Raw genomic sequence first — 22,483 nt, forward strand, 5'->3', positions numbered from 1 at the left:
GCGTCAGCCGGAGTGGTCCAGGATGAGGCGTCGGAGGTTGTGGTGTCGGACGGGAGGGAGGAGAGGGACGACTTTTTGGGAAACAGTGTGCGCCGCCGGACGGCGAGCTCGGAGCAGGCAGCCGGAGAGGTGGCTCTATCCGCAGCGGGGACGGCGGCAGCCACTTCTCGCGACGAGCGTGCCCGGCTTCTTTAGCAGCAGCGCGTCTAGTCCTTTGTGAGCGCGTCTTTCGCGCCCTTGGCGGCGCCGCCGAGCACGGCGATGGCGCCCTGGAGCTCGGGATCGCTCAGCCTTGCCTACGAGGGTAGGGACCAGGAGCGCCGAGCCAGTGGGAGGGCAGGCAGGTATGGCAAAACTGCGAGCTCCCGAGGACGTCTGGCGCCGAGTGCGTCTGGCACCGGGCACGGAAGCTCGCACTCGGCCGCACGCGATAGTGCTGCCGCGAGAACGCCAGCCATGTACGATATGTCTCGTGTACACTCCTCCTGGGTCATGGTCGGTCATATGCAGGACGGCCAGAGTCGCCCACATCGCCTACGCGGTCCCGAGTGTGGTCAGACTGATACACCGCGACTCAACGGTTGAGTGCGGCCAGCGCACACAAAAGTCGTCGACTGCGGCCTGGCGCGGTGATCATAGGTGCTGGAGACCAGGCAGTATGGGCCTGCAACCTGGCCACGCATGAACTCGGTACCTACATTCGCAGAGGCCCGGCAAGGATGGGATCTAGTAGAGTGATTGTGCGCTGAGACCGTACTCCGTGGGTCGCTGGAATGACCTGTAGGGAAGTTCAGTGCCGCTGCTCGACTCTCCAGTGTCACAGCCGATGCCTGTGACCTGGCCACCGCCGCACGGTGCTTGAAATCGGCGCCTCCTCGGGTGTGCCCTCATAGACAGTCTTCGGCGGCCGAGTCGACGCGAGAGCTTCCCTACACAGACGTCTACTGTGAACCACCGACGAATAGAGCACAGGTTTTTGGCCACGAGATCCGCCTTCGAGGTCGAGCCGAGGCTGCCGGCGTCGTCTCTGCTGCTCTGGGCATCACCTGCACAAGCCAAGCAGACTTTGTTGCAAAAGCGTAGGCGGGTCGACGCGCCGTGTGTTGGGTTCCCATCTCGGCGCGCGCGAGTCCAGACCGAACCGACTAGCTGCCGCCGCAGCGAGTGCGGCTGGGCTGCAGGCAGGCCTGTAGCAGGCGCTCGGCACGCTGTCCGGAGGCGCTGTGGCTCACAGGGCGAGCGCCTGTGGCTCGCGAAAAAAGTCGAGAGAGGGGTTTCACAAATCCGAAGCGTTTCACATTTCTTCCACCCCTCCCTAATTGTCCGTTTTCCTCCTGCATGCGAGGCTGCAGTGTACATGCACATGCAGCATGCAATGCGTGTGTCCGCAATGGGCTCACGACGCATAGGGCCGGAGACAGCCCCTCCTAGCCCGAACGTGGGCGCGAGGGCTACAACAGCACCAGAGGCCCCTCAAGCGTCGCTATCAATAGAGGCAGTAGTTTGTAGCAGTCATGCTCCATCACACCAATCATAATATGATCACGTAGAATGAATCACGAAAACACAGAATGAATCATGGAAAGACACATCACATCCCGTAGGTGCAAAGCATAGACCCAGAATACCAAGGTATGGCAAAATACCCGCGTCTGAGCGCGAGCAGGTCCACATAGCACACCACATCGGCTCATACTAGCACATGGCACATGGATATGGAAATGGGAATGCGTAAACCACGCAGCATACGACAGGTATCACGTAGCATGCAGGGACTCTGCCAGGGGGTATCACGTAGCACAGGGCTCTGCTGTGAAGGATACGACGGTGACGGATCAGGCGGGGGCACGCCCCCATCGTATACGTCATACCAGGAGACATAGAACTGCTACTCCCAGCCAGCGCCCGAGAAGAAGCAGAGCCAACCACCACAGACGGAGTATGAGAGTCATGAGTGAGTGGCTATTGCCATATCCGAGACAAAGTGATCGCGAGCGTGGGTGTGGCCAAGGCAACGGCGACTGCAGCGTCGACCGGCGATGAATAGTAGCCAATAAAGTCAACAAGGGTAGGCAACAGCAAGGCAAGAGAATGCCGCCCCAACAAAACGACCAGGCATATGGCGGTGGTGCAAGCTGTCAAGTTGGAGAGACGCGTGATGATTAGAAGGCCCATAGCACTAACAAGGTCACCAAGAACTTCATTCGCATGGGCAAGCCACAGCCACCGGCATGGCCAAGCAGGCGGCAACGACGTACACGAAAGAAGGAGAGCACTGACACATAGTTGCCCGTCTGCATCCAGGCAGAGCACGGAGGAGTCAGATGACCACGTGCAGCGAGTATCGACTGCTGCCCACGTGACTGAAGCAGGTGCATCCAAATGCGACGCATCGCCAGCATGCACGGACAGCTGCGCTGACGCATGAGGGCACATGATGGCTGCACCTATCATCCATAGCAAACGCTGCCACCGAGCACATGTACTCGGGGAGTGGTAATTGAAAACTCTAAGCGACGCCAAGCCCCTCCTGGCTACATAGTGCGTGCAGATGGATGCGGTGGCAGTGAGAAGTGCTAGCATCGAGGGCCACCAAACACGAGGCACTGAGGGGAGAAGATCGAGCTCCATTGGAAACGCCATAAAAGAGCCCAAAAGTAAAGTGCGCAAGTAGATGGGAGATGGCGAAGATAGCACAAGGGCAAATATACATAGAGCAGAGCCCCTCCCCTGGCCAAATAGCGCTCGGGTAAGACGATAATGGTGCACAGAGGCGAGCGCATTACGAATGTAGATCGAAATGTAGAACACACGTCAGTCGCAAGAGCAGCCCCTCCTGACCCATGATATTCAGGGCGATGCCTGGAGGCGCCCCTCTTTCTTGGCCGCGTGGACGGATTCGCGGGCACAAATGGGAAGGTCAGCGCCACTGAAAAGGCGAGGGTCAAAACATCACAAAGCAAAGTGGCAGCGATGACCAGCGCAGGAGGTACATATGGGAGCGGAAGGGCCAACAGCAATATGATGCCTGCCTGCTCGTGATGAGCACACATGTGCAGCAGAAGGCGCCAGCCAGCCAGTGGCGCCTGCACTGACAGTAGTGAGGTAACATCTAGACGATCGCAAGGCAGGAATCGCTTTCCCTCATCTCGGCGCCTGATGAGTCATCAACTGCCGCATGCAACCGCCAGGGCACAACTGGTACCGCTCCAGTGGGAAGGGCTGCGAAGTCCTCCGACGGCTCGAAGAGGCCATTCAGGATTCTAGTTTGCGCTTGTCATTGCGGCAAGTGCACGAGATCGGCCCTCTGTCACGAGCCGCGATGTCCGCGCTCGCAGACGACTCGTACCTGACCACCATCGCGCACGTCATCGGCCGCCTGTGCGACTGCAACAGGCACCGATCCCCGCGCCATTTTGCGGCACCGCCCCTCGCGCGGCGCACCTTTTTTACGCCGGCGCTGCTTGTGCACACAGGGATCTGCGGGCAACCTCTCCGACGTCGTTTGACTCCGTCGAGGCGCCATGCATGTCCGTGCACTCCTACCTGCAGCGCATCCGCCGCTACACCCGCTTCGACGACATGTGCTTCCTCATTGCCCTCGCGTACCTAGGCAGGATCGCTCAGGCAGGTGGCCCGTCTCTATGCCTGACGCATCACAACGTGCACCGGCTACTCGTGACCGCGCTGGTCCTCGCCTCCAAGTCGTCCGATGACGTCTTCCACGCCAATTCGTTCATGGCGCAATGCGGCGGTGAGGCACCCCCGGCACAGCGCGCTCGCACCTCGCCTCGGATGGGGGGTGAGGGCTCTCCTCCGACAGCACATATCCTCCCGCAGGGATCTCGGTCGGCGAGCTCAACGCGCTCGAGATTGAGTTTTGCAAGTGGCTCACCTTCCGCCTCATCCCCGACAAGGAGGAGATGCGCGCGCTGGTGAGTGGCACTCCAGCATCCGCCCCCCTCCTCCCGCGCCGTCACCGCCGCGGCGCCCACGCCCGCGACTGTGCCCTGTGAGATGTGCCAACGGCTCGCCTGCCCGCAGGTCTGCGCCCTTGGCGACGCGTCGGACCCCTTCTGGAAAGGGTGGGTCAACTTGGAGCAGGACGCGCCGGAGGCTGTCGTGCCGCCCCTTGCCGCTATCCACGCGGCTCGCGTCGAGTACCCCGCGGCCGCCGTCGCGAAGCCGCGCTTGGGTGCGTTTTCGTCGTCGCTGCACGAGCTGTGCGCTTTCCTAGATGCGCTGCCGCCCCTCTCCTGGATTCGCCGATCCACGCCTCCCGTCTCCACTCCATAGGTCCTCGCTGCTCTGGTCGCCGATGGCAGTGCAGGCGCCACCGCTAGGCGGGGAGCCGGAGACCATCGCGTCGCTGCTGGCCAAGCCGGTGTGGAGCACCGAGTCGCCAAAATCGATCACGTGGAAAGCAGAGAGCGAGCGCCCGTGGGGCGGCAAGCCGCAGCAGCCGCAGCCGCCGCAGCCGCCGCAGCCGCCGCAGAAGCCGCAACCACAGCGGTGGGGCAGCAAGCTAGAGCAGACGCCGCGGCAGCGGCTCCAGCAGCAGCAGCCGCCGCAGCCGCCGCCGCCGCCGCAGCAGCAGTCTCAGAAGCAGTCGCAGCAGCCAGGATGGTGTTTGTACCAGCCGCAGCTGGTGTCGCATGCAGTGGCGCCGCACCCGACCCACCCGCCTCCCCACCCGCCGGAGGCTATGCATGCTTGGGGCAGGGAGCAGCATATCGGGGGAGGCATGGAGCAGCATATCGAGGCGCGGTGCGGCTCGGCCACGCGGATGACTGTCAGGTGACGGCCGCGTCCGCCGCATCTCTAAAGAGTTGCGAGCGAGCGAAACGACCGGCAGGGGCCCACTAGGGGGGCCATGGGGCGGGGGGCCGACCCCAGAGGCGGCAGAGCACAGCGCCGCTATTTATCCCGATGTGTAATCAAGAAGAAGAAAATGTACCGCGTAAACTACAAACACTATCTCTCGGTGTCTCGCGCCAGCGAACGCGCGCGGTTCGCGCGCGCAAGAACAGACTCTGGCAAAATTCGCTGAGATCGAGGATAAGAGCTCGGTTATCGAAGGTGAAAGGTGGGGAACGATTCATCCCGCGCCCCTCGCCGCGAGAAGCGCAGCCCCATAGGCGGCGTCGATGTTGGCCGCCCGCGACGTGGGCACGCCGAGCAGGGCCTGGCGCATCACCGTCCACTGCGCATTCTGCGACCCGCCGCCACTCGTGAGCACGCGCCGCAACTCGGACGCGCCTACAGGGAAAACGGCCAGCGGGTGAACGACGACGCCTGGGCAAAACGCAAACCATAGCCCCGAAATGCCCAGCGCCGCCGGAGCTTCGTAGCCCTCCGTCTCCACCTACAGCCAACGTGCAATTGACGTGCAACCGACATATGGACGAACGGCACCCCCGCCTGCCGCCTGCCTTAGCGATGCCGTGCAAAATGCAGTGTAGGAAGGCGGCACGGCTCTCAGGCACCGGCTCGAGCACACCCACCGCATTCTCGTCGGGCCGCGGAAACCGCTCGCCTAGCACGGGGCGTCGCCGTTGAGGCCACGGCGGCCGCGCCGGGGCGTGGAGGGCGAGCGAGGGGTGTATTCCGACAACGAGCGACGAAAGTGGGTAGTAGTCAGTGCACGGAGGTTGCGCCAACGGATCAATCTCCTCGGACAAGCGCGCGAGCTCGTCGCCACTGAAGCCTTGCTCGCGCAACACTGCATGCACAGCCGGCGTTCGATGCGCCGCCGACCAACCAGCGATCGCCCAACCGATGCGAGTACACGCCGGTGGACGCGTCGTCGGCAGGGACGTCCGAGAGCAGCCTAGGGTGCGGAGAACGGGGGGGGGGGGGGGGGGGATTTACAGCCTCCAACTGGACACGCCGGGGCAGAGAGGCATGTCCAGCCCCCCAATGGCCCGCCGCTGACGTCCTCTCTAGGCGGTGGGTGGGCGCGCCACAAACCAAGTTTAGCCAGCCCAAAGAAGGCGACTCCTTTGCCGCTCAAACTGCACGACTAGCAGCTGTTGCCTTGGCCATGTGCGTTGCCAGTGCCGCAGAGCTGCGGAAAACCGCGACGTGTCCCGCATCTAGGGAGAGCCGCTTGATGGCGACCGTCGAGCCGAGCGACGTGACCGCGTCACCGACGGAGTCGGCGCCGGCTGCAAGGAAAGCGGCGATCGAGTCGGTCGTGCCTCCAACGACGAGGCAGCCGCTGGCCAACCCGTACCTTGAGGGCAGAGGCGTGTTTCGGCCGTGCGGTCGCCCTCCACGCTATCGTGCGCGGGCTGACGGACGCACTTGGCCACCAGCTTGTCGCTCACCGGTCCAATCGGCTCTCCCGGCCGCACTACACGGGGAAGGCGGCCCCTTGCGATCTCGCCAATCTCGCCGCCCGTGAGCCACTCCGGGTAGCGGAGCGCGCGGACGTCGAAACCGAGCTTGAGCGCGTTGTGCCAGTCGGAGGCGATGGCTCCTCCGGTCAGGCGCGAGGCGACGTAGTCCGCCTGTTTCATGGACCGTGCTCGGAGAGTTGTGTGTTGTTGTGTGTGGGTGTGAGAGAGAGAAAGGTTTGTGTAATTGTGCTGTGCTGTGTCCTAAGACGACGGCCACCTGGTGAGCGAGCCGCTCGGATCCAGCCAGCGGCGACTCAAAGTGGTACGCGAGCAGCTTCGCGAGCGCTGAGGTGGCTGAGCGAACCGGGTGGCCTATGTGGCAGTCTCCCACCATCCTCAAGCCAAGCCGGAGCCGCCGTCCGCCAGAGCTGGGGCGGCCTTCGGGCGTGCAGCGGCGCAGCAGCGCCAGAGCAGCCTCGCCGCTATCGCCGACGGCCTGCTTGCTTACCGAGAAGTCATACATCCGTGGGCTGCCGCGGCTGGCGGCGGGTGCCCCGTCGCCGTCGACAAGAAGCATCGACCCACTCGTGCCACTCACCGCGATGCGGCTCACGCGAGCGCGGGCGTCGGCAGGCAGCGCTGCCAGCTGCGAGAACAGCGCCTCCTCCCAATCCGACGCCTCCTGCGCGCGCTCGCCCGCTACGCCCCAGGAATAGCCGGGCGGGTTCGCAACGATCTCGCCCGACGCATCGACGATAGCGCAGCGCACACCGCTCGTGCCAAAGTCGTAACCGAGAGCGCACGCGTTGCCAGTAATCGGCGGCAGAGTCCGTGGCGGCGTCGGTGCGATGGAGCAGCTCGATGCGAGCGCTGTCAGCATGCTCTGGGTGTCTCCCGCGAAGAGATGGATTTGTGGAGCTCACAGTCGGAGGAGCGGTACCCGGTACTCGAACCTACTCGAGTACTCGGGTAGGGTGTGTCACTCACTCGGGTAGGGTAGGGTGGGTTCGCGTGCGGGGCGGGAAGCGGGCGGGCGGGCGGGCGGGCGGGGCGGGGGGGGGGGGCAAAAACAACACATTCGAGATTTATTCACCACTCCTGAGCCTAGCAGATGAAGCGTGCCGCTCCGGTTGTGTTCGCACGCAGTTCTCGCAAGCGACGCCCTCTCAAAAGAAGTCGCAATTTGCGTAACGTCGCGCTGACGGATGGCAGAGCCATTCCGGTTCGTCCGCGCTGCCCTCGGCGACTTCGAGGCGCAAGAGGAGGACGAGCTCTCTTTCGGGCAGGGCGAGCTCATCGACGTGTTCAGCCGCGCCGCTCCAGAAGGTTGGGCATGGGCGAGGAATCGCAATGGCGAAGAAGGACTCGTGCCTGTGACATTCCTCGGCCCCCCAGCGGTGCCTGCCACCATGCCAACGAATGGGCGAGCCGTCAACGCGTGCGCTCGTGTCCTGGCAGACTTCAGCGCCGAGGAGGAGAACGAGCTCTCGGTGCCGTGCGGTGCGGAGGTGGCCGTACTCTCGACGGCGGTCGCAGAAGGCTGGCTGCTCGCCCGACACGGCAGCACGACAGGGCTCGTTCCGGCATCGTACGTCGAGCTGTCCCTGGCGGACGTCCCTGCGGTTGGCAGCGACGGCTGTGGGCGTGGGCAGCCGGAGGGTGACCTCTTGGCTGACCGTCGCGATCGGCCAGCGGCGGTCACGATCGTATCTGTCACGGATTCGCGATCTGGCAGCCGCTCATCGAGCCGGCCGGGCACGGCTGGGGGAAGCCGGTCATCGAGCCGGCCGGGTACGGCTGGGGGAAGCCGGTCGCGGCCTGGGACCGACGAGCGGCTCAAGAGGGCGAGGGAGACGGGGCGGCCGGGGCTGATGCGGGCGTCGTTCACCGCCGAGAGCGCCAACGAGGTGAGCGCGCAGAAGGGTGAGGTCATCATTGTCAAGCGAAAGCAGCCCCTGATGGACATCGCAGGTGGACATGCCCGCGGCTGGCACTGTCAGTCCTGACCCCGAGCCCGGCCTAATGCCCACCCCACCCCCGCCTTCCAGGTTGGTTGTTGGTGGTGAGAGGCGCCGATGGACGCTCGGGCCTAATTCCAGAGAGCTTTGTGGTGCTATCTTCCTGCGTCGTGATGAGGAGGACCTCCGTGACATCGGGGGAGGGCGAGTTGGTTGCGCAGGAGGGGCAGCGCCTGTGGCTGCTCCCTGTGGCGGCACCCCCGGGGTGGTCAGAGTGCTGGTTATCGGGCAGGCGCGGCGTCCTACCGACGGCGAGCTTGCAACCTTTGCCCGAGGGAGAATGGGCGATCGCCGACTCAGAAGAAGAGATCGCCGCAGTCGCCGGCACGGATGGTCAGGCGGCCGCGGCGGCACAGGCTGCAGCAGTCGCATTAGAGGCAACCGATGTCACCGCAGCCGAAGTGGTCGCCAAGGCCGCTGCGGCGAGGGCGGAGGGGGAGCGGCTGGCGGCCGAGGCGGAGGCGAGGGCGGAGGGGGAGCGGCTGGCGGCCGAGGCGGAGGCGAGGGCGGAGGGGGAGCGGCTGGCGGCCGAGGCGGAGGCGAGGGCGGAGGGGGAGCTGCTGGCGGCCGAGGCGGAGGCGAGGGCGGAGTGCTTGGCAACGGACGCTGCCGAGGCGGAGGCGAGGGCGGAGTGCTTGGCAACGGACGCTGCCGAGGCGACGGTGGCGGCTGCGGCGGAGGCAGCCAATGCGGCAGAGCCGGGAGTAATCGCAGCACGAGCCGAGGCAGTCACAGTTCAGCTCGCGGCTATGGCTACTGAGGCTGAGACGAACCTTGTGACCGCGGCTGTGGCTGCTGCAGCCGAGGCAACGGTTGTGACGACCGTGGCAGTGATAGCAGCAGCAAGTGAGGAGGACATCATCGGGATGGTAGCTACCACCCCGAGCACGGGAGCTACCACTACCGCTGTAGAAGAGCACACAGCGGGAAAGACGGTCAACGACATCATACGGTCAGCAGTAAACTCGCAAGAGGCGGCTCAACCGTTGCATGCTAAGGCAGAAGCCATAGTGACGGCAGCAACGTCGGAGCTGAGCATGGAGACGGCGTCGCTCGCTTCAAAAGTGAGGATCGAGCCCAAGCATCAGCTGGGAGGAACACTTGCGACCACGCTGCACCACTGCATGCCCCGCGTCGAGAAGGTAGATGAGAAGCAGCTGAAGCGCCCGCGCTCGGCGGTGACGCGTCCAAAGGCGCGCACTGTACACGACACCCTACCCCACGCCAAGCTCCGTGAACGGCCCGGTGCCGGCCACAACGACTATCTCCACTCGCTCGACCTCCTGCTGGCAAGCAGCCCGTACTACCGGCAGGAGCCCAGACCTCGTTGGCATTCGAGCACGACCGACGGAGGCTGCGTTCCGAGTCCAAGACGGCGCGTGCGTAACCTCATGCGCATCTACGGGAGATCAGAGGAGCGCTCAGCCGCGCGGGGCGGGCAGCAAAGCAGCAGTCCACATCGGGACTGGTGGCATGAGGGCCGTCCTGTATCCGCGCGGCCGGCTCGGAGGGCTGCCGTAGCGCCAAAGGGCTGGGAGGCAAACGGGGTGTTGCCACATTTGGTGCGCGCCGACCGAGCACTCATCTTTGCTCGATGTGCTTCGTGACACCAGCAGGCAGGCGAAGGCACGAGTGATCACATTAGACGATATACTCGGTAATGGAGTTTCCATCAAAACTGGTGTGTGCAATCTTGTGGTGTGTACGGCTGTAGGGCGCTCTAGGGCGGGCGGGGCGGGGGGCGGGCGGGGAGGGGGATCTTGCACGATGGACCCAACAGATTGGAGGTGAAGTGTAAGCATCCACAGCACAGTGCGCGCCGGTGTCCCGCCGCGGCCTCGCGGGTCGGGCACATATGGACATGGACATGGAGATGGAGCACTGATCTGACATCTGTGAATCTTTGAGGGCCTTTGCGCGTGTTTTGCTTTTGGCACGGCGGTGAGAGAGAACGGCGGGGGGGCGGGCAATAAAAGAATAATTTAACGCATCCACGCGACCGTCCCCAAAGAAACAGAGAGGAACCCTGCACAAAAAGACCGCACGGGGTGGAACCTGTTCCTTTTTACCCACATCTCCCTCGCTCTCAGTGTGAGATGTGTCCGTGTTTTCTTTTTATTTATTCACCAAAGTGCAAAGAATAGTGTGGTGGTATGCCCCGTACTTGGATTAAACGGCCCTCCAAACTGGATTCTGCGTCGCTTAACAAAGGAGGTCCCTTCTGTGAAGGCCTCCCGCCGTCCCTGCTCCAGGGCAGTGAGCGTCGCTTGGCAGGTGGAAATCGCCGCGCGCGCGCGCGCCGCCGTCCAAACGGGGCACAGCCCGCCACGCGTCACCCGGCAGCGGAAGTGGCGCAATCTTCACCCGAATCGTGTCTCCTCGCTCTCCACGCGTCGTAGTCGCTGATGGACCCCTCGAAAAAGTCGGCACCGCCTGCCGCGTCAAAGGCGAGTGTGTGGTCGCAGACGCGGTCGAGGAACCTACGTGGCACGTCGCGGGCATGTCACGGGCGCGGTCGTGTTCAGCGGTCGCAGCGCGGCCAAGGGGGGCCAGCGGTCGTGAGAGACGATGACCGCCGAGCCCGCGAAAGCGCCGATCGCCTCTTCGAGCGAGCGGAGCGTATCAACGTCGAGGTCGTTGGTCGGCTCGTCGAGCAGCAGCAGATTGCACCCGCGCCGGAGCGTCTTTGCGAGGTGGACGCGCCCGCGCTCGCCGCCGGAGAGGTTCGAGACGAGCTTCTCCTGCATCGTGCCGCGCAAATTGAAGGCGGCAACGTACGCGCGCATCGACACCTCCCGCTCGCCCACGGTGAGAAAGTCCACCCCCTGCGCGATCTCCTGCGGGGCACGTCGCCGATGTGTCATGGAGATGTCGCGGACACGCTGAAGCAAGCAACCCCGCGCAATCTTCCTCATACACGCTGTTGCGCGCGTCGAGCCCGGAGCGCGACTGGTCCACGTAGCCGAGAGCAACCTATGGAGCATGCCATGGGCGAGTCACGACCGCCTCGCGGACGCGGCTGCTTCACGCAGCTGAGAGACCGTCGCGCCGAGCCGCACCTGGAACGCGCGAGGGAGCGAGGTGGGGGCGACGGTGGCGGCGGAGAAGGAGGCGGAGGCGAGGGCGGCGGGGGCGAGGGCGGCGGAGGCGAAGGAGGTGGGGTTGATGGGGGAAGTGGGCTTGGCGGCGGAGGCGACGATGGCGGTGGGCTAGGCGGCGGCGGCGAGGGCGGCGGCGGGCACAGCGGGCGGGTGGGGGTGCGACGGCCACCGCGCTATCCCGCGCACTCGTCGAAATGAGCTATCTGGGGGGATGGGGCGGAGATGACGGGGAGATCGCGCCTCGCCCGCGTCGGCCTCCTCCTCGCCGACAATGAGTCGGATGAGCGTCGACTTGCCCAGGCCGTTGGCGCCGACGACGCCGAGCACGGCGCCGGGCGGGAGCTCAAAGGAGAGGTCGCCTATGGCGGCACACACCACGGACACTGTCCCAGACGCGTCTGTGTGTGTGTGTGTGTGTGTGTGTGTGGTGTGTTTTGTGGTGTGTTTGGTGGTGTGTCTGGTGGGGGGGGGGGGGGGCTCACGGAAGAGAGTCCGCTCGCCGTACGACTTTGTCAGCCCGTGCGCCGACAGCACTTGGTTCCCGAGCCTCGGGCCGGGCACGATCGAAATGGCGCCGCTCTGCACGCGCTCGGCGTTGCGGGCGTCGCGCGCCTCGTCGAGCAGCTTCTCGTACGAGCGCAGCCGCGCCTTTGACTTGGTGCGGCCGCCCCTGGCGTTCTGGCTGATCCACGCGAGTTCGCCCTTCAGCCTCGCGGCGCGCGCCTCGAGACGGGCGGGCGCCAAGCCTCAGGCAGAGGCGAGGGAGGGGAGGGCCGTGCGGGCACGGCGGCCGCTGGGGAGTGTCTCGGCGGGGCGTAGCGAGGCGCCGGCAGCCCTCTGGGGAACGGGTGCAGCGAGGGCAGTGCAAGTGTCCCGAATATGTCCCGCGCCTCCTCGCGCGAGTCCTCGAGACGCATCGCCTCGGCCTTGTGCTTGAGCCACCCCGAGTAGTTTCCGCGAAACGGCCGCGCGAAGCCAGCGTCCACCTCGACAATGTACCCCGCGACATTGTCGAGGAAGTAGCGGTCGTGCGTCACCGCGACCACCGCGCCGCGGAATGCGGCGAGCCACGCCTCTAGCCACGCCACGGAGGCTGTGTCGAGGTGGTTGGTCGGCTCGTCGAGCAGCAGCAGCTCTGGCTTGCTGAGAAGGAGCCGGCACAGAGCGACGCGCCGCCGCTGCCCACCCGACAGCACCGCCGGCCTAAGAAACGTGGTGGCGCAGAGTCTGCAGGCCCGACATGGCCATGTCCTCGTGCCTTGGTGGGCCGGTGCAGGGGTCGCACAGCCGTATATCCAAATCTTCGGCATCTAGGGCCGCCGGCATCGCCTCGCCGGGAGGGCAGCGGAGGGCCTCCATCGCAGTGCGCGCCTCGAGGCTCCAGCGGAGGGACGGGTCAGGTGGACCGTGCAGACTGCCTGCTACCACGGACGCTGGGAGCATCCTGAGGGCGTCGAGGTCGAGAAAAAAGTCTAGGAAGTGTCATGTCGGTGCGCACCTCGAGGCGGAGATTCCAGCAGTCGAGCGCTTCCACCGCGTCGCCCGCCGCCGCCTGCTCGCCCAGCAGCTCCTCAAGGCTCAGCGACTCGAGCGGTCGTGCCTCGCCACCGCCGCCACCGCCGCCACCGCCGCCGCCGCCAGCTTCGATGAGTGCGCTCACAGCCTCAAAGCGATCGAGAGCGTTGCGGGCGTCGCTGACGCCGTCGAGGACATTGTCGAGGACGCAGCGCGACTCGTCCAGTTGCGGTTCCTGCTCCAGCATACCCACCCGCAGCGACGGAGCGCGCCAGACGTTGCCCTCATGCTCAGAGTCTGTGCCGGCTAGCAGGCGGAGAAGGCTTGACTTGCCAGCGCCATTCGGCCCCAGAATACCAACCTTGGCGCCCGAGAGAAGGCCGAGGGAGACGTCGTTGAAAAGGACACGCCCGCCCGGCAGCACCTTGTGCACATGCTCGAGCCGTGCCACAAACTGCCCGGGCGTGCCCTCGCCGCCCTTGGTTCGCGCCGCATCGCCGCCCTTGCCCCCGCCGCCCTTGGTCCCGCGATTGCCGCCCTTCTTCTTCTTGGCCAGCCAACGGCGAAACGTGCACTGCGGCGACAGGCGCGGCGTTGGTCGGGGCCGACGCGCCGCTAACATGATAGATAAAAATGAAGAAAATCGGTGGCGCACTGGCAAGTGGGGCGCGCCGCCTAGCTCTGCGGACGGGCCCCTCCACCCGTCACGTACGGATCATGTAGTCCCCACACTCGCTGTCGTGGGATCGCTTGTCTGAGGGCGGCGGCGGAAAGTGGGTCTGGTGCGCCACACACACGGCCACCACCCTTGCCAGCACCCTTGCCGCCGCCCTTGCCACCCTTTGCCGCCTTGCCTCCGCCGCGGGCGGCGGTGGGAGCGGCCTGCTGGGCTAGCATGTTGTCCTTGCTGGGGACGGGCACGTGGAACGTCAATATTCATGTTCTAACGGCCCCCGGGATTCAAACAAAAAATAGCTGGGGCCCTCTCGCAACCCTCCGACCCCCCGGGACCCGTGGGCGTCGAAGAGGCGCTCTCGGGGGGCCGTTCTGAGTTCATACTACCTCGAAGCACACTGTATATACTGCGTCGTCAAAGCACCGGCCCTGAGTCCGAGATGGGCGACGCACGAACGAACCAGAGGCACAGCGCAGGGGACAGGGGTGCCTTTGAGCACTTGGAGTGCTGTTGGCAACCTCACACCCAGGGCCAGGGCGCAAAGCAGCGCTCCCAGCGGGCCTGGGAGGGAGGGAGAGAGAGAGAGAGAGAGAGACTCAGAGTAATGATCGATCATCCGTAGACAGGAGACAGGTAACAAATCTACAGCTGCCGGCGAAACACAGACCGAGCCACGTACTCAGATCGCGCGCTCAGACCTAGAGCCATGTGCTCAGGTTGAGCCGTGCGCTCAGACTGAGCCACGGCGCCGAATCCACTCGTTGCGGAGCACGATCGGCATATAGACGTAGATGTCGGCTAGAAAAATGCCAGAGAGTATGGGGTGAGAAGCCAGCAAAGAATGGACTGATGGGTGCCAGAAGGGCCAGCGCCCAGCGCGCTCAGCCTGTTCTTGTTCACCTTGGGAGAGGGGGGTGGGGGTCCACCTCCCTTGGGTGCGGGCTGGCGGTCAGGCTTGCGCTTGACCGCCTTGCCCGGCGGCTTGCGGCCAGGGAGATCTGCCAGGGTTTTTCCTTGGAGCAGATGTCGCGCACCACACACTAGCGGATTTTTTGGGGCGCTGCGCACCCTCTAGCACAGCCACAGCGCGCGCACAGGCCACGCCCCGGTTATCTCCGACATTGCTGTATTGCAACCGGCGTGGGCGGTGGGGACCCAGTACGAGATTCACGAAAAGTGTGTGAGTCTGCGCGGCAACTCTCACAACACATGCACAAAAAGCGTCTCTCTGAAAGCCCCTCGCGAGACAAACGTCAAACGAGCAACGCCTACCCCACTATTTCATAACCACCGGCTGGCGCGAGACGATCGCTGGTAGAACTGGGCGCAGCCCTGTCATGGTGTCAAACCTGGCGCGTGCACCGAGTGGCTTCAGTGCGGAACGGGCGCGGAGAAAAAAGGAGGCGGGGCGGACCGGCAAGCGTTTCACTGCTGGAACGAGGCGGGCTCCTCCTGCAGGTTCCCGATGATGAAGGCCGTCGCGAAGAGCGCGAAGCCGGCGGCGCCCGTCGAGAGGCACGCAAGCGCCTCGACTGGGATGACGGGGCCCTGCGGGAAGGGGACGAAGCCGCAGATCTGGAGCGTGAGCACGACGGGGGTGAAGACGATCAGGAAGTTGGCCGCGGTGAAGAGCAGCCCCGCCTCCACCTCGAGCAGCTCCTCGAAGAGCGACAGCAGTTTGAACTTTTCGACCAGCGGCAGGAGCTTCTCTGCGGTGCTGAAGGCGCCGGCGCTCTCCAGCTTGGAGAAGACGCCCGCCTCCTCGGCAGCGGAGAGCAAGCCGCTCTCCGCAAGCCCCGTCGCCACCTTCATCTCGTTTAGCCGCGTGAGCAGGTACACGGGCGGCTTCGTGATGGAGACCTCCCGCGCCTCGAGCAGGCCGCCGTCGACGCCCTCAAAAGAGTACACCTTCTTGTTGCCGCCCATCGAGACGGCAGCGAGAGGCGCGCGCCGCTGCACCACGCCCGACGCGGACGACGCGCCGCTGAAGGCGGTGACCGCCGCCGCGATGCAGAGTGCAGTCGCCATGTATGTGTTGTGTATTTCGCCGGAGATGCAGCAGATCCTCGACTTGAGGAAAAAGAATTTAGAGATGCCTGGCATTGTCGGCGTGCCGTCCTCCCATTCGCCATCCCTCCCTTGCCAAGGACAGCACTGAGAAGCTGGCGCCAGTCGCCCACCAGCATGTCTCAGCACCGGGTGAGGGAGCATGCTGCGCACGCTGATGCAGCAGGTGGTCACCACCAATCAGACAAACAATGTCTCCAATCAGGCCCTCACGCCACCGCACGGCCGCCCTCGAGCACCAGCAGCCGCGCTGCGCAATGCTCAAGCTCAGGAGGCCCCTCTGCTTCTCACAGCTTCTGTGCAGCGCAGCGAGCGAGCAAGCAGCGCCGCACCCGGCGGACCCATGGCGTGCTCAGCCAGCTGCGAGGCGGAGGCAGGCCGAGTGAGCGCGAGCCGCGCGGGAGGCCATGCCCCGCGCACCGGCGAGAGAGTGGCACGAAAGAGTGCAAAAAAGCCATTTCTGGCATTGTCGGCGTGCCGTCCTCCCATTCGCCATCCCTCCCTTGTTGTCCGTTTTATTCCTTTCTTTCTTGGGCAGGGACTGCGTCCACTGCGAGCCTGCGGTGTCAGGCTACTTTTTCACAGTCCGGAAAGTGAGGGGTGGCCACCCTCAGCACCCGAGGGTTTTACCAAGCTGCCAACCCTATTCACCCACTCCGGGCCCTGGGTTGGTTGGGTGGTCCCCCACTCTGCGCACTCCAGGCCTCCAGATGTTGGTTGGTTGGTCCCGCACTCTCCGCACACATATTGTCTATTACACACATAACCACAAACCAGACAGCCCCTGCCCCCTCCCGACGGGGACGCCACCACCCTCGCCCAGGGTGCAGGGATCTACAATGCTGTCTTAAGGTCCGACAGGTTCGGCACCGGGCACCGCCTCGGTATACAAAATGCGCCTGCGGGCGGACCCTTACAGATCACAGATCATTACACACATAACCGTTTTTACACAGCCTTGTCCTTATACGTGGCAAGCACCGAGGCAATTGCTGCCTTCGCTGTTGCCTTAGCCCTCTCGGCAATGGGGTCGTGAGCCGCCGTCACCGCAAGCGCAGCGCGCACGAACCGCCACGGGCTGCCGCGAGGCCCGGCGCGCGGTAGGCCGATCACTGAGGCAGTCGTTGCGTCCAGTGCGCAGTGGTGCGCCAGGTCCGATGAGGTCGCAAAGCACGGGCATCGTGGGCGCCCAGCCTTAGGTCACTCGCAGATCTCGCGGCCCGCGCGACACTCTCGCAGATCTCGCGGCCAGCGGACACTTCCGAGAGATTTCTTCGTGCTTTCACAGGGGGGCGGGGGGGCTGGTTGGCTGGTCCCGCACTTCGCGCACTCGGGCCCGGAAACAGTTGGTTGGTTGGTGTGGTCTTTTGCGCACAGTGCGTGAATAGTGCGTCTTGGGTCCGGAGTTGTGCGTTTATGTGAATAGGGTTGGCAGCTTGGTAAAACCCTCGGTGCAGCATCGAGGTGTGCGCCAAACCACTTCGGCGGCGCGCGCTCCCCTGTGCGTCTGTGGCACCCTCCAGGCCCTCACACCCCCCCGGCATGTCCAACGGCAAGGAGGCTTCCGTGCCGAGTGACGCGGCGGCCACGGACAGACCCAACGGCAGCGTCGGCGCCGCCTGCCAAGCGGCCGCGCGACAGCGAGGGTAGTCACCAATTAAAGGTGGGACGGAAGAGGCACACGACGGTGCCATCGCGGGCCTTCTACACCGCCCGCCGCCGGCCCAGGCGCGGAGCGTTACGGCGGACCTGCTTCAAACCCCAAGACGGAGGCGCTGAGCGAGATTCTGGGCTGCACGCACGCGCATGGCTGCTGCGAGAGCTCGGAGGCAGAGCTTGCTCGACGAGAGCTGCTCGAGCTCATCACTGCACCCGACGTTGACGTTGGTGGCGCGATCAAGCTCTTTCTTCACAGCCTCGCACCTCTTCTTCCCGTCGCAGGAAAAGGCAAATGACTCGGGTGAGGATGCGTCAGCACGAGTACTATTTCATCGTGCAGCGCAGGCTGGCTCGCCACTACTGTTGGCTGGAGCTCCTCTCCCGCCCGACGTCGGTGCTGGCGCATGACAGGCGATCACTGTATGCATCGTGCGCCTTCCTGTGTGTCGGTCTCCGCACAGAGCCGCACCATGGCGCATGGTTGCCGCATGGGTGTCGGCGTGTGTCGGCCGGGCGCGTCTCGTCAGTCGTCCCGTGCCTGTCCTTTAAACGGCATTTGTGTGGCCCGTTTTTTTGTGCATCGTTAGAAGTGCGCAGGCCTCCCCGAATTACACGTGCGATCGCCGCGCGCACACGACAGTCTCGACAGACGACACGCGACAGACAGGAGACTGCAGACTCCTCGGAGGAGACCGCACACGACCACGTGAGGGGACCACCACTCCACAGGTGACAGACAGCACACTCTTACACACGAGACACACTGATGGGAAAGGACGGAGCGGCGGCGGCGGCGGGAGCGGTGCGCGGGCGGAGCAGCGACCGCCTAGGTGGTCGCTGCTCCGTGCCGGAGCGCGCCGTCTCTGCGCAGGGTCGCGCGTCAGGCCGGGGGCAAGGCGCAAGCGTCCCCCTGGTGGTCGGCGCAGGGAAACGCGGAGGCGGCCGGCGGTGGCGGAGACGCGAGCGTTTTGCACGCGACGAGGCGAACGGTGATGGCGCGGTGGGTGACGGGGCTAGAGAACACCCGACGCTCGCAAACGACGTCGGTGCTGGACGCCTGCGTAAGGGCCGCAGGGCGGTCGTGGTGGGGCAAGGCGGACCTGGCTGGGGGCCGGGTGCAAGGCGCCGGCGGGGAGCTCTCCCGGACTCATGTGTGCGAGCGCATGCCCTCCTACCTAATCCGCGCCTCACCACGCCGCTGCATAGTATGGCTTCCGAGGCTGAACCGCTCCGCAACGGTTGGTAGCTCGACCTGCACATTGACAAAGTGCGGTTACCTGTCAGTCGTCGACGTCGCGTGCGAGATCCAATATCGCCGGCCGAGCGATAGCCACCTGAGAGGATAGGGATCCGTGTCAGCATGCCGTAGCCGAGCAGTGCCGCGCTTGTGGCGCGCGCGCATTGGCTTCACCTTCGGTCTCAGCGCTCGGGCCGGCGCCGGGGGTCATGGGGCGACACTCGGTCACGCTCCGGCGCCTCGGGGGGGCTTCAGCGGGCAGTGCGCGAAACCACTTCGCATGGCCACCCGCGACCCCACTTTGGACCCGTGCCGATCCCGCCAGATCCCGAGCGAGCGAGCGAGCCGGCGGTTGACAGCACCTCGCAGCCCAAAAGCCGCAGCGCGCGTCACCGCGAGGCCAAGCCTCCGCCGCACGAGCGCGCCCGTGCGGCGCACAACCCCTTCCAAGACAACGCCGCGGTCTCCGCTCTCATGCGGCCGCCTCCGGCCAAAGCGATAGCCGTGAGAGGGCAGCGTCGGCCCACCACGCCCGCGAGACGGACGCCAGCAAAGGCTCTTCGGCATCCAATGCTCTCGCCCCGCACGGCCGCCGCTGTCGCGGCAGCGCAGCGGCGAGTGGCGGCTCGAGCCGCCGCCGAGCGGCGCCGCGCGCGCGCCCGTCCGCCAGCGGATGGCTCGCACCGCACCAGCGCTGGCTGGCACCGCCGCAGCGTCCGCCGCGCGAGCGTCCGCCGCGCCCGGCGCGCCTGACGTTGCTCGCCTGCAGCATCGCCTTGAATCGGGCGCGAATGCGCATCCAAAGGCGGCACGGCCGGGCCGGACTGGGTCGGCGGCGCGCGAGGCTCGGCTCCGGTGCCAGACGGCGGAGTCGTCGCTAGCAGACAACGAATCGCCCCCGCCCCAGCCCCGCTCGCCGTCTCGCTGCCCTCGGCCCGAGGAGGAGGAGGAGAAGAAGAAGAAGGCGGACCCGCCCTTCGCGGGGCACAGCCCGGCACCGGCGTGTGGCAGAGGCTGCCCGAGCGCCGGCGGAGGGCAAGGCGAGGCGGCCGCGGGCAGTGCAGGCAGTGCGGCCAGAGGCGACGCGGCGGAAGGCGACGCGGCGGGAGGCGATGCTGCGTCGGCGGCTGGTGGCTCCTCCAGCGCACACGGCAGCTGCGAGGCCATTGAGGCGCGGCCGTCCCGCCCGCCCCGCAAGCTGCTGCGGCCCGCTGAAGCGCCGCTGCAGCAGCTGCGGACTTAGCCGTTCCGGCCGCGAGTCTCGCCGGAGGAGAGGGGCGGGAGCGTCTCGGACAGCCTCTCCGACCTGTCCGAGGGCCTGCCCTCCCTGCGGCAACCAGGAGCCCGCTGCGATCTCGCAAGCAGCGCCCCCTCGCGCCAACGACGGCGTGGTGCGAGCCGCGGATGCGGCGCTCGGAGAAGCTCTCGACGGAACGCAGATCCAGGACGAGCGGAGGGCCGCCGTGCGGCCAGTTCTTGCGGGACTGTAGCTCGTTGAACAGGTCGAGCGAGGTGAGCCCTGCGGTGAGCCCTGTCGTCATGGCTGCAAAAATGCAAGAATATACCTCCCCCGTGTTTATGTATGTACTAGCTGAGGGGGCTCGCTAAACGCTCGCCGAGCTCCATGCTGTGCAACACCACCTCCTCACTAATCGTCAGGGGTGCGGAGAGCGCAGTGCACTGCGGTGAGGCTGCGCAGCGGGGGCTCGCCCCCTGCACCGCGCTCACGGCTCAGCGGCGCAGGGGAGGGCGGTCGGTGGCGGCGGCGGCGAGGCGCGAGGCGGTGGCGGCGGTGGTGCGGGCGGCGGGATGACAGGGGAGGCGGCGGGATTGACAGGGGAGGCGGCGGCCACGAGCGGAGCGGCGCAAGAAGGGGGGGGGGGCGGCGGCGAGGCGCCGGTGAGCGAGGCGCCCGCGCCATCAGAGGGACGCGCCGCTGCGAGATGGAGGGCGGCGGTGACGGAGGCGAGGCGCGAGGCGGCGGCCTCTGGAAGGCACCGAGAGGTACATTTTTGCGCAAATGGTCAAATCAAGGTTGTAACGCGAGCTGTGCCGCGCAGGCCGACGGTGCTCGAGAAGCTGTCGCTGCCTTTCGGCGCCGCGCGCCTATTGAGTCGCGCCCAGGGTTCGTGAGTGAATTTTCACACTTTCACTTTCACATGTGAATTCATGTGAATTTCACATGAAACGTTTCGGCCGCCCCCGTTTCACTGAAAATTTCACAAGTTCGACTACTTTCGAAGGCTCTGGCATCTCCGAGCGACGGTCCGAGGCGGCAGCGGCGGAGCCGGAGGTGGCAGCAGTCGAGGCGGCAGCAGTCGAGGCGGCAGCGGCGGAGGCGGCAGCGGAGAGAGCGGCGGTGCGCCTACCACTGCCGGCACCGGTAGGGATCTCTGTGCCACCAATGCCGCGCGTTCCTGCTTCCCTGCAGCGAGGCCGTGGTCAAGGCCGTGGTCGTCCCTAAGGCTCAAAGAACAGGGGCCCGCCCTCACTGCATCAAAACGCGGTGTTTGAAAGCGAGGAAGTGTAGAAAGGAAAGAGCCCACAATAACTAGTGAGAGGAGGTGCAGCTTGGTTCGTGTCCTCGGGCGCTCGAGGACGTGTGTGTTGCCTCAATGTTCTTTTAATGCGCGCCCCCGCCGAAATACACTGCAAATACACCATACACGCGAGATGCGTCGGCAGCGACGCGCACGACCTCTTAAGAAGCACCGTGTCGTTAGGGTTAGGGTTAGGGTTAGGGTTAGGGTTAGGGTCAGAGAGCGTTCAAGCCGTTGTGCAGCTCCTAAGAGAATGGTCCGGTTTGGGCCGAAACCAAATGGCGGAATCAGCGGTCCGTCGACACGAGCTCTCGGTGAACGCTTTGGGTTCTTCGGGTTAGGGTTAGGGTTAGGGTTAGGGTTAGGGTTAGGGTTAGGGTTAGGGTTAGGGTAAGGGGTTGGTTGTCGTCGCGCGCTCTCGATATCTGGCTAAGACAGAGACACAGCAGCAGAGGCGACCCAAGCGACACATCAGAGCATGGATGCTTGGGGGCGCGAGCCGCCATCTTGGACTGTGAGGCGAGTATTTGCAACCGGGAGCTCGCCGCCGCCCCTACACCGCCGCGGCCGCCCTCCGCTCCCGGTGGCAAATAATAGCCCAAGTCGAAGAGTGCGCCCCGCCCTCGGTATCTGGGCGGCAGGCGGGACTAGAGTGGCACGATGGTGCACGGATGGGGGCGCGAGCCGCCATCTTGGACTGTGAGGCGAGTATTTGCAACCGGGAGCTCGCCGCCTGGACTACAAAAACTGCGATCTCAGTGCCCCAGCACGCAAAATTTTCTCTGCGGGGCTACCGCCCCGCACCCCGCCTGGGATGAATTCACACCTCTCAACAGCTGTTCACACTTGGAAAACTCATCGGATTTGGGCCACTTGCCTGGGCGACCCCAGACCCTTGGCGGACGATCATGACGTCGGCCGGGACCCCCCGTGCGGGGGCCTTCGGCAGGCCCCAAATGACGTGTGAGTGTTAGAGTTGTTTGGTATTGCTAAAAATCTCTCTCGGGACTGGCGCGCACTGGAAAAAGAATTTTGCGCGCATGGGCACCCTAAAATAACGCAGGGGCCCTCAGCGGAGCTGGGAAATAGGACCGCCGCAAGCGGCGTGGCGTGGAGCGGTTGAGCGTCCCTCCGGGGGCCCCTCTGCGCCGGGGAGGCGTTGTTGCAGGAGTTAGGCTGCATACATGCTTCCTCGCTCACCCCGTCTCGTTTCCTTTCCGTGTTTCTCTACAGCACCCTCTCGTTTCCTCTTTAGTTTCCCGAGGAAACTCCGTGGAAATCAGCTGGTTTGGGCCCAAAATCAGCCAAATCGGCAAAATACCGGGGTAT

The 22,483-nt window shown here is 65.0% G+C and overlaps 5 protein-coding genes across 5 annotated transcripts; 2 read left to right on the forward strand and 3 right to left on the reverse strand.

Annotated features, from left to right (window-relative positions):
- The first annotated feature begins 3,287 nt into the window (after positions 1-3,287).
- Positions 3,288-4,959, forward strand: EMIHUDRAFT_416046 (hypothetical protein). Its single transcript, XM_005769739.1, has 5 exons — positions 3,288-3,396; positions 3,477-3,754; positions 3,841-3,935; positions 4,045-4,223; positions 4,297-4,959. The coding sequence occupies exons 1-5, from the start codon at positions 3,323-3,325 to the stop codon at positions 4,799-4,801; spliced, it is 1,131 nt and encodes a 376-aa protein (XP_005769796.1). The 5' UTR covers positions 3,288-3,322; the 3' UTR covers positions 4,802-4,959.
- Positions 4,960-5,098: 139 nt separating this feature from the next.
- EMIHUDRAFT_210028 (hypothetical protein) lies at positions 5,099-7,221 on the reverse strand (the record flags this gene model as incomplete). Its single annotated transcript, XM_005769740.1, has 6 exons — positions 5,099-5,365; positions 5,487-5,536; positions 5,733-5,830; positions 6,137-6,235; positions 6,307-6,512; positions 6,619-7,221. 6 exons carry the CDS (start codon positions 7,219-7,221, stop codon positions 5,099-5,101), a joined length of 1,323 nt encoding a protein of 440 aa, XP_005769797.1.
- A 325-nt stretch (positions 7,222-7,546) lies between these two features.
- EMIHUDRAFT_102614 (hypothetical protein) lies at positions 7,547-9,966 on the forward strand (the record flags this gene model as incomplete). The annotated part of the gene is made up of 2 exons (XM_005769741.1): positions 7,547-7,841; positions 8,390-9,966. 2 exons carry the CDS (start codon positions 7,547-7,549, stop codon positions 9,964-9,966), a joined length of 1,872 nt encoding a protein of 623 aa, XP_005769798.1.
- A 725-nt stretch (positions 9,967-10,691) lies between these two features.
- On the reverse strand, positions 10,692-14,773 carry EMIHUDRAFT_210030 (ABC transporter; the record flags this gene model as incomplete). The annotated part of the gene is made up of 14 exons (XM_005769742.1): positions 10,692-10,792; positions 10,851-11,196; positions 11,279-11,332; positions 11,731-11,819; positions 11,943-12,169; positions 12,307-12,663; positions 12,746-12,831; positions 12,959-13,030; positions 13,121-13,549; positions 13,631-13,656; positions 13,779-13,878; positions 14,388-14,449; positions 14,578-14,632; positions 14,747-14,773. 14 exons carry the CDS (start codon positions 14,771-14,773, stop codon positions 10,692-10,694), a joined length of 2,031 nt encoding a protein of 676 aa, XP_005769799.1.
- A 61-nt stretch (positions 14,774-14,834) lies between these two features.
- On the reverse strand, positions 14,835-15,687 carry EMIHUDRAFT_436386 (hypothetical protein). Its single transcript, XM_005769743.1, has 2 exons — positions 15,066-15,687; positions 14,835-15,000 (listed from the first exon to the last, which is right to left on the reverse strand). Exon 1 carries the CDS (start codon positions 15,677-15,679, stop codon positions 15,077-15,079), a length of 603 nt encoding a protein of 200 aa, XP_005769800.1. The 5' UTR covers positions 15,680-15,687; the 3' UTR covers positions 14,835-15,000; positions 15,066-15,076.
- Positions 15,688-22,483: the final 6,796 nt, after the last annotated feature.

Source organism: Emiliania huxleyi (genome assembly GCF_000372725.1).
Source record: "Emiliania huxleyi CCMP1516 unplaced genomic scaffold EMIHUscaffold_41, whole genome shotgun sequence".
Taxonomy (NCBI): Eukaryota; Haptophyta; order Isochrysidales; family Noelaerhabdaceae; genus Emiliania; species Emiliania huxleyi.

Coding starts and splice junctions, on each gene's coding strand:
- EMIHUDRAFT_416046 (XM_005769739.1), top strand. CDS start 3,323: ATGTCCGCGCTCGCAGACGACTCGTACCTGACCACCATCGCGCACGTC. Junction 3,936..4,044: donor AGGAGGAGATGCGCGCGCTG/GTGAGTGGCACT, acceptor GCCTGCCCGCAG/GTCTGCGCCCTTGGCGACGC. Junction 4,224..4,296: donor TCGTCGTCGCTGCACGAGCT/GTGCGCTTTCCT, acceptor TCCACTCCATAG/GTCCTCGCTGCTCTGGTCGC.
- EMIHUDRAFT_436386 (XM_005769743.1), bottom strand. CDS start 15,679: ATGGCGACTGCACTCTGCATCGCGGCGGCGGTCACCGCCTTCAGCGGC.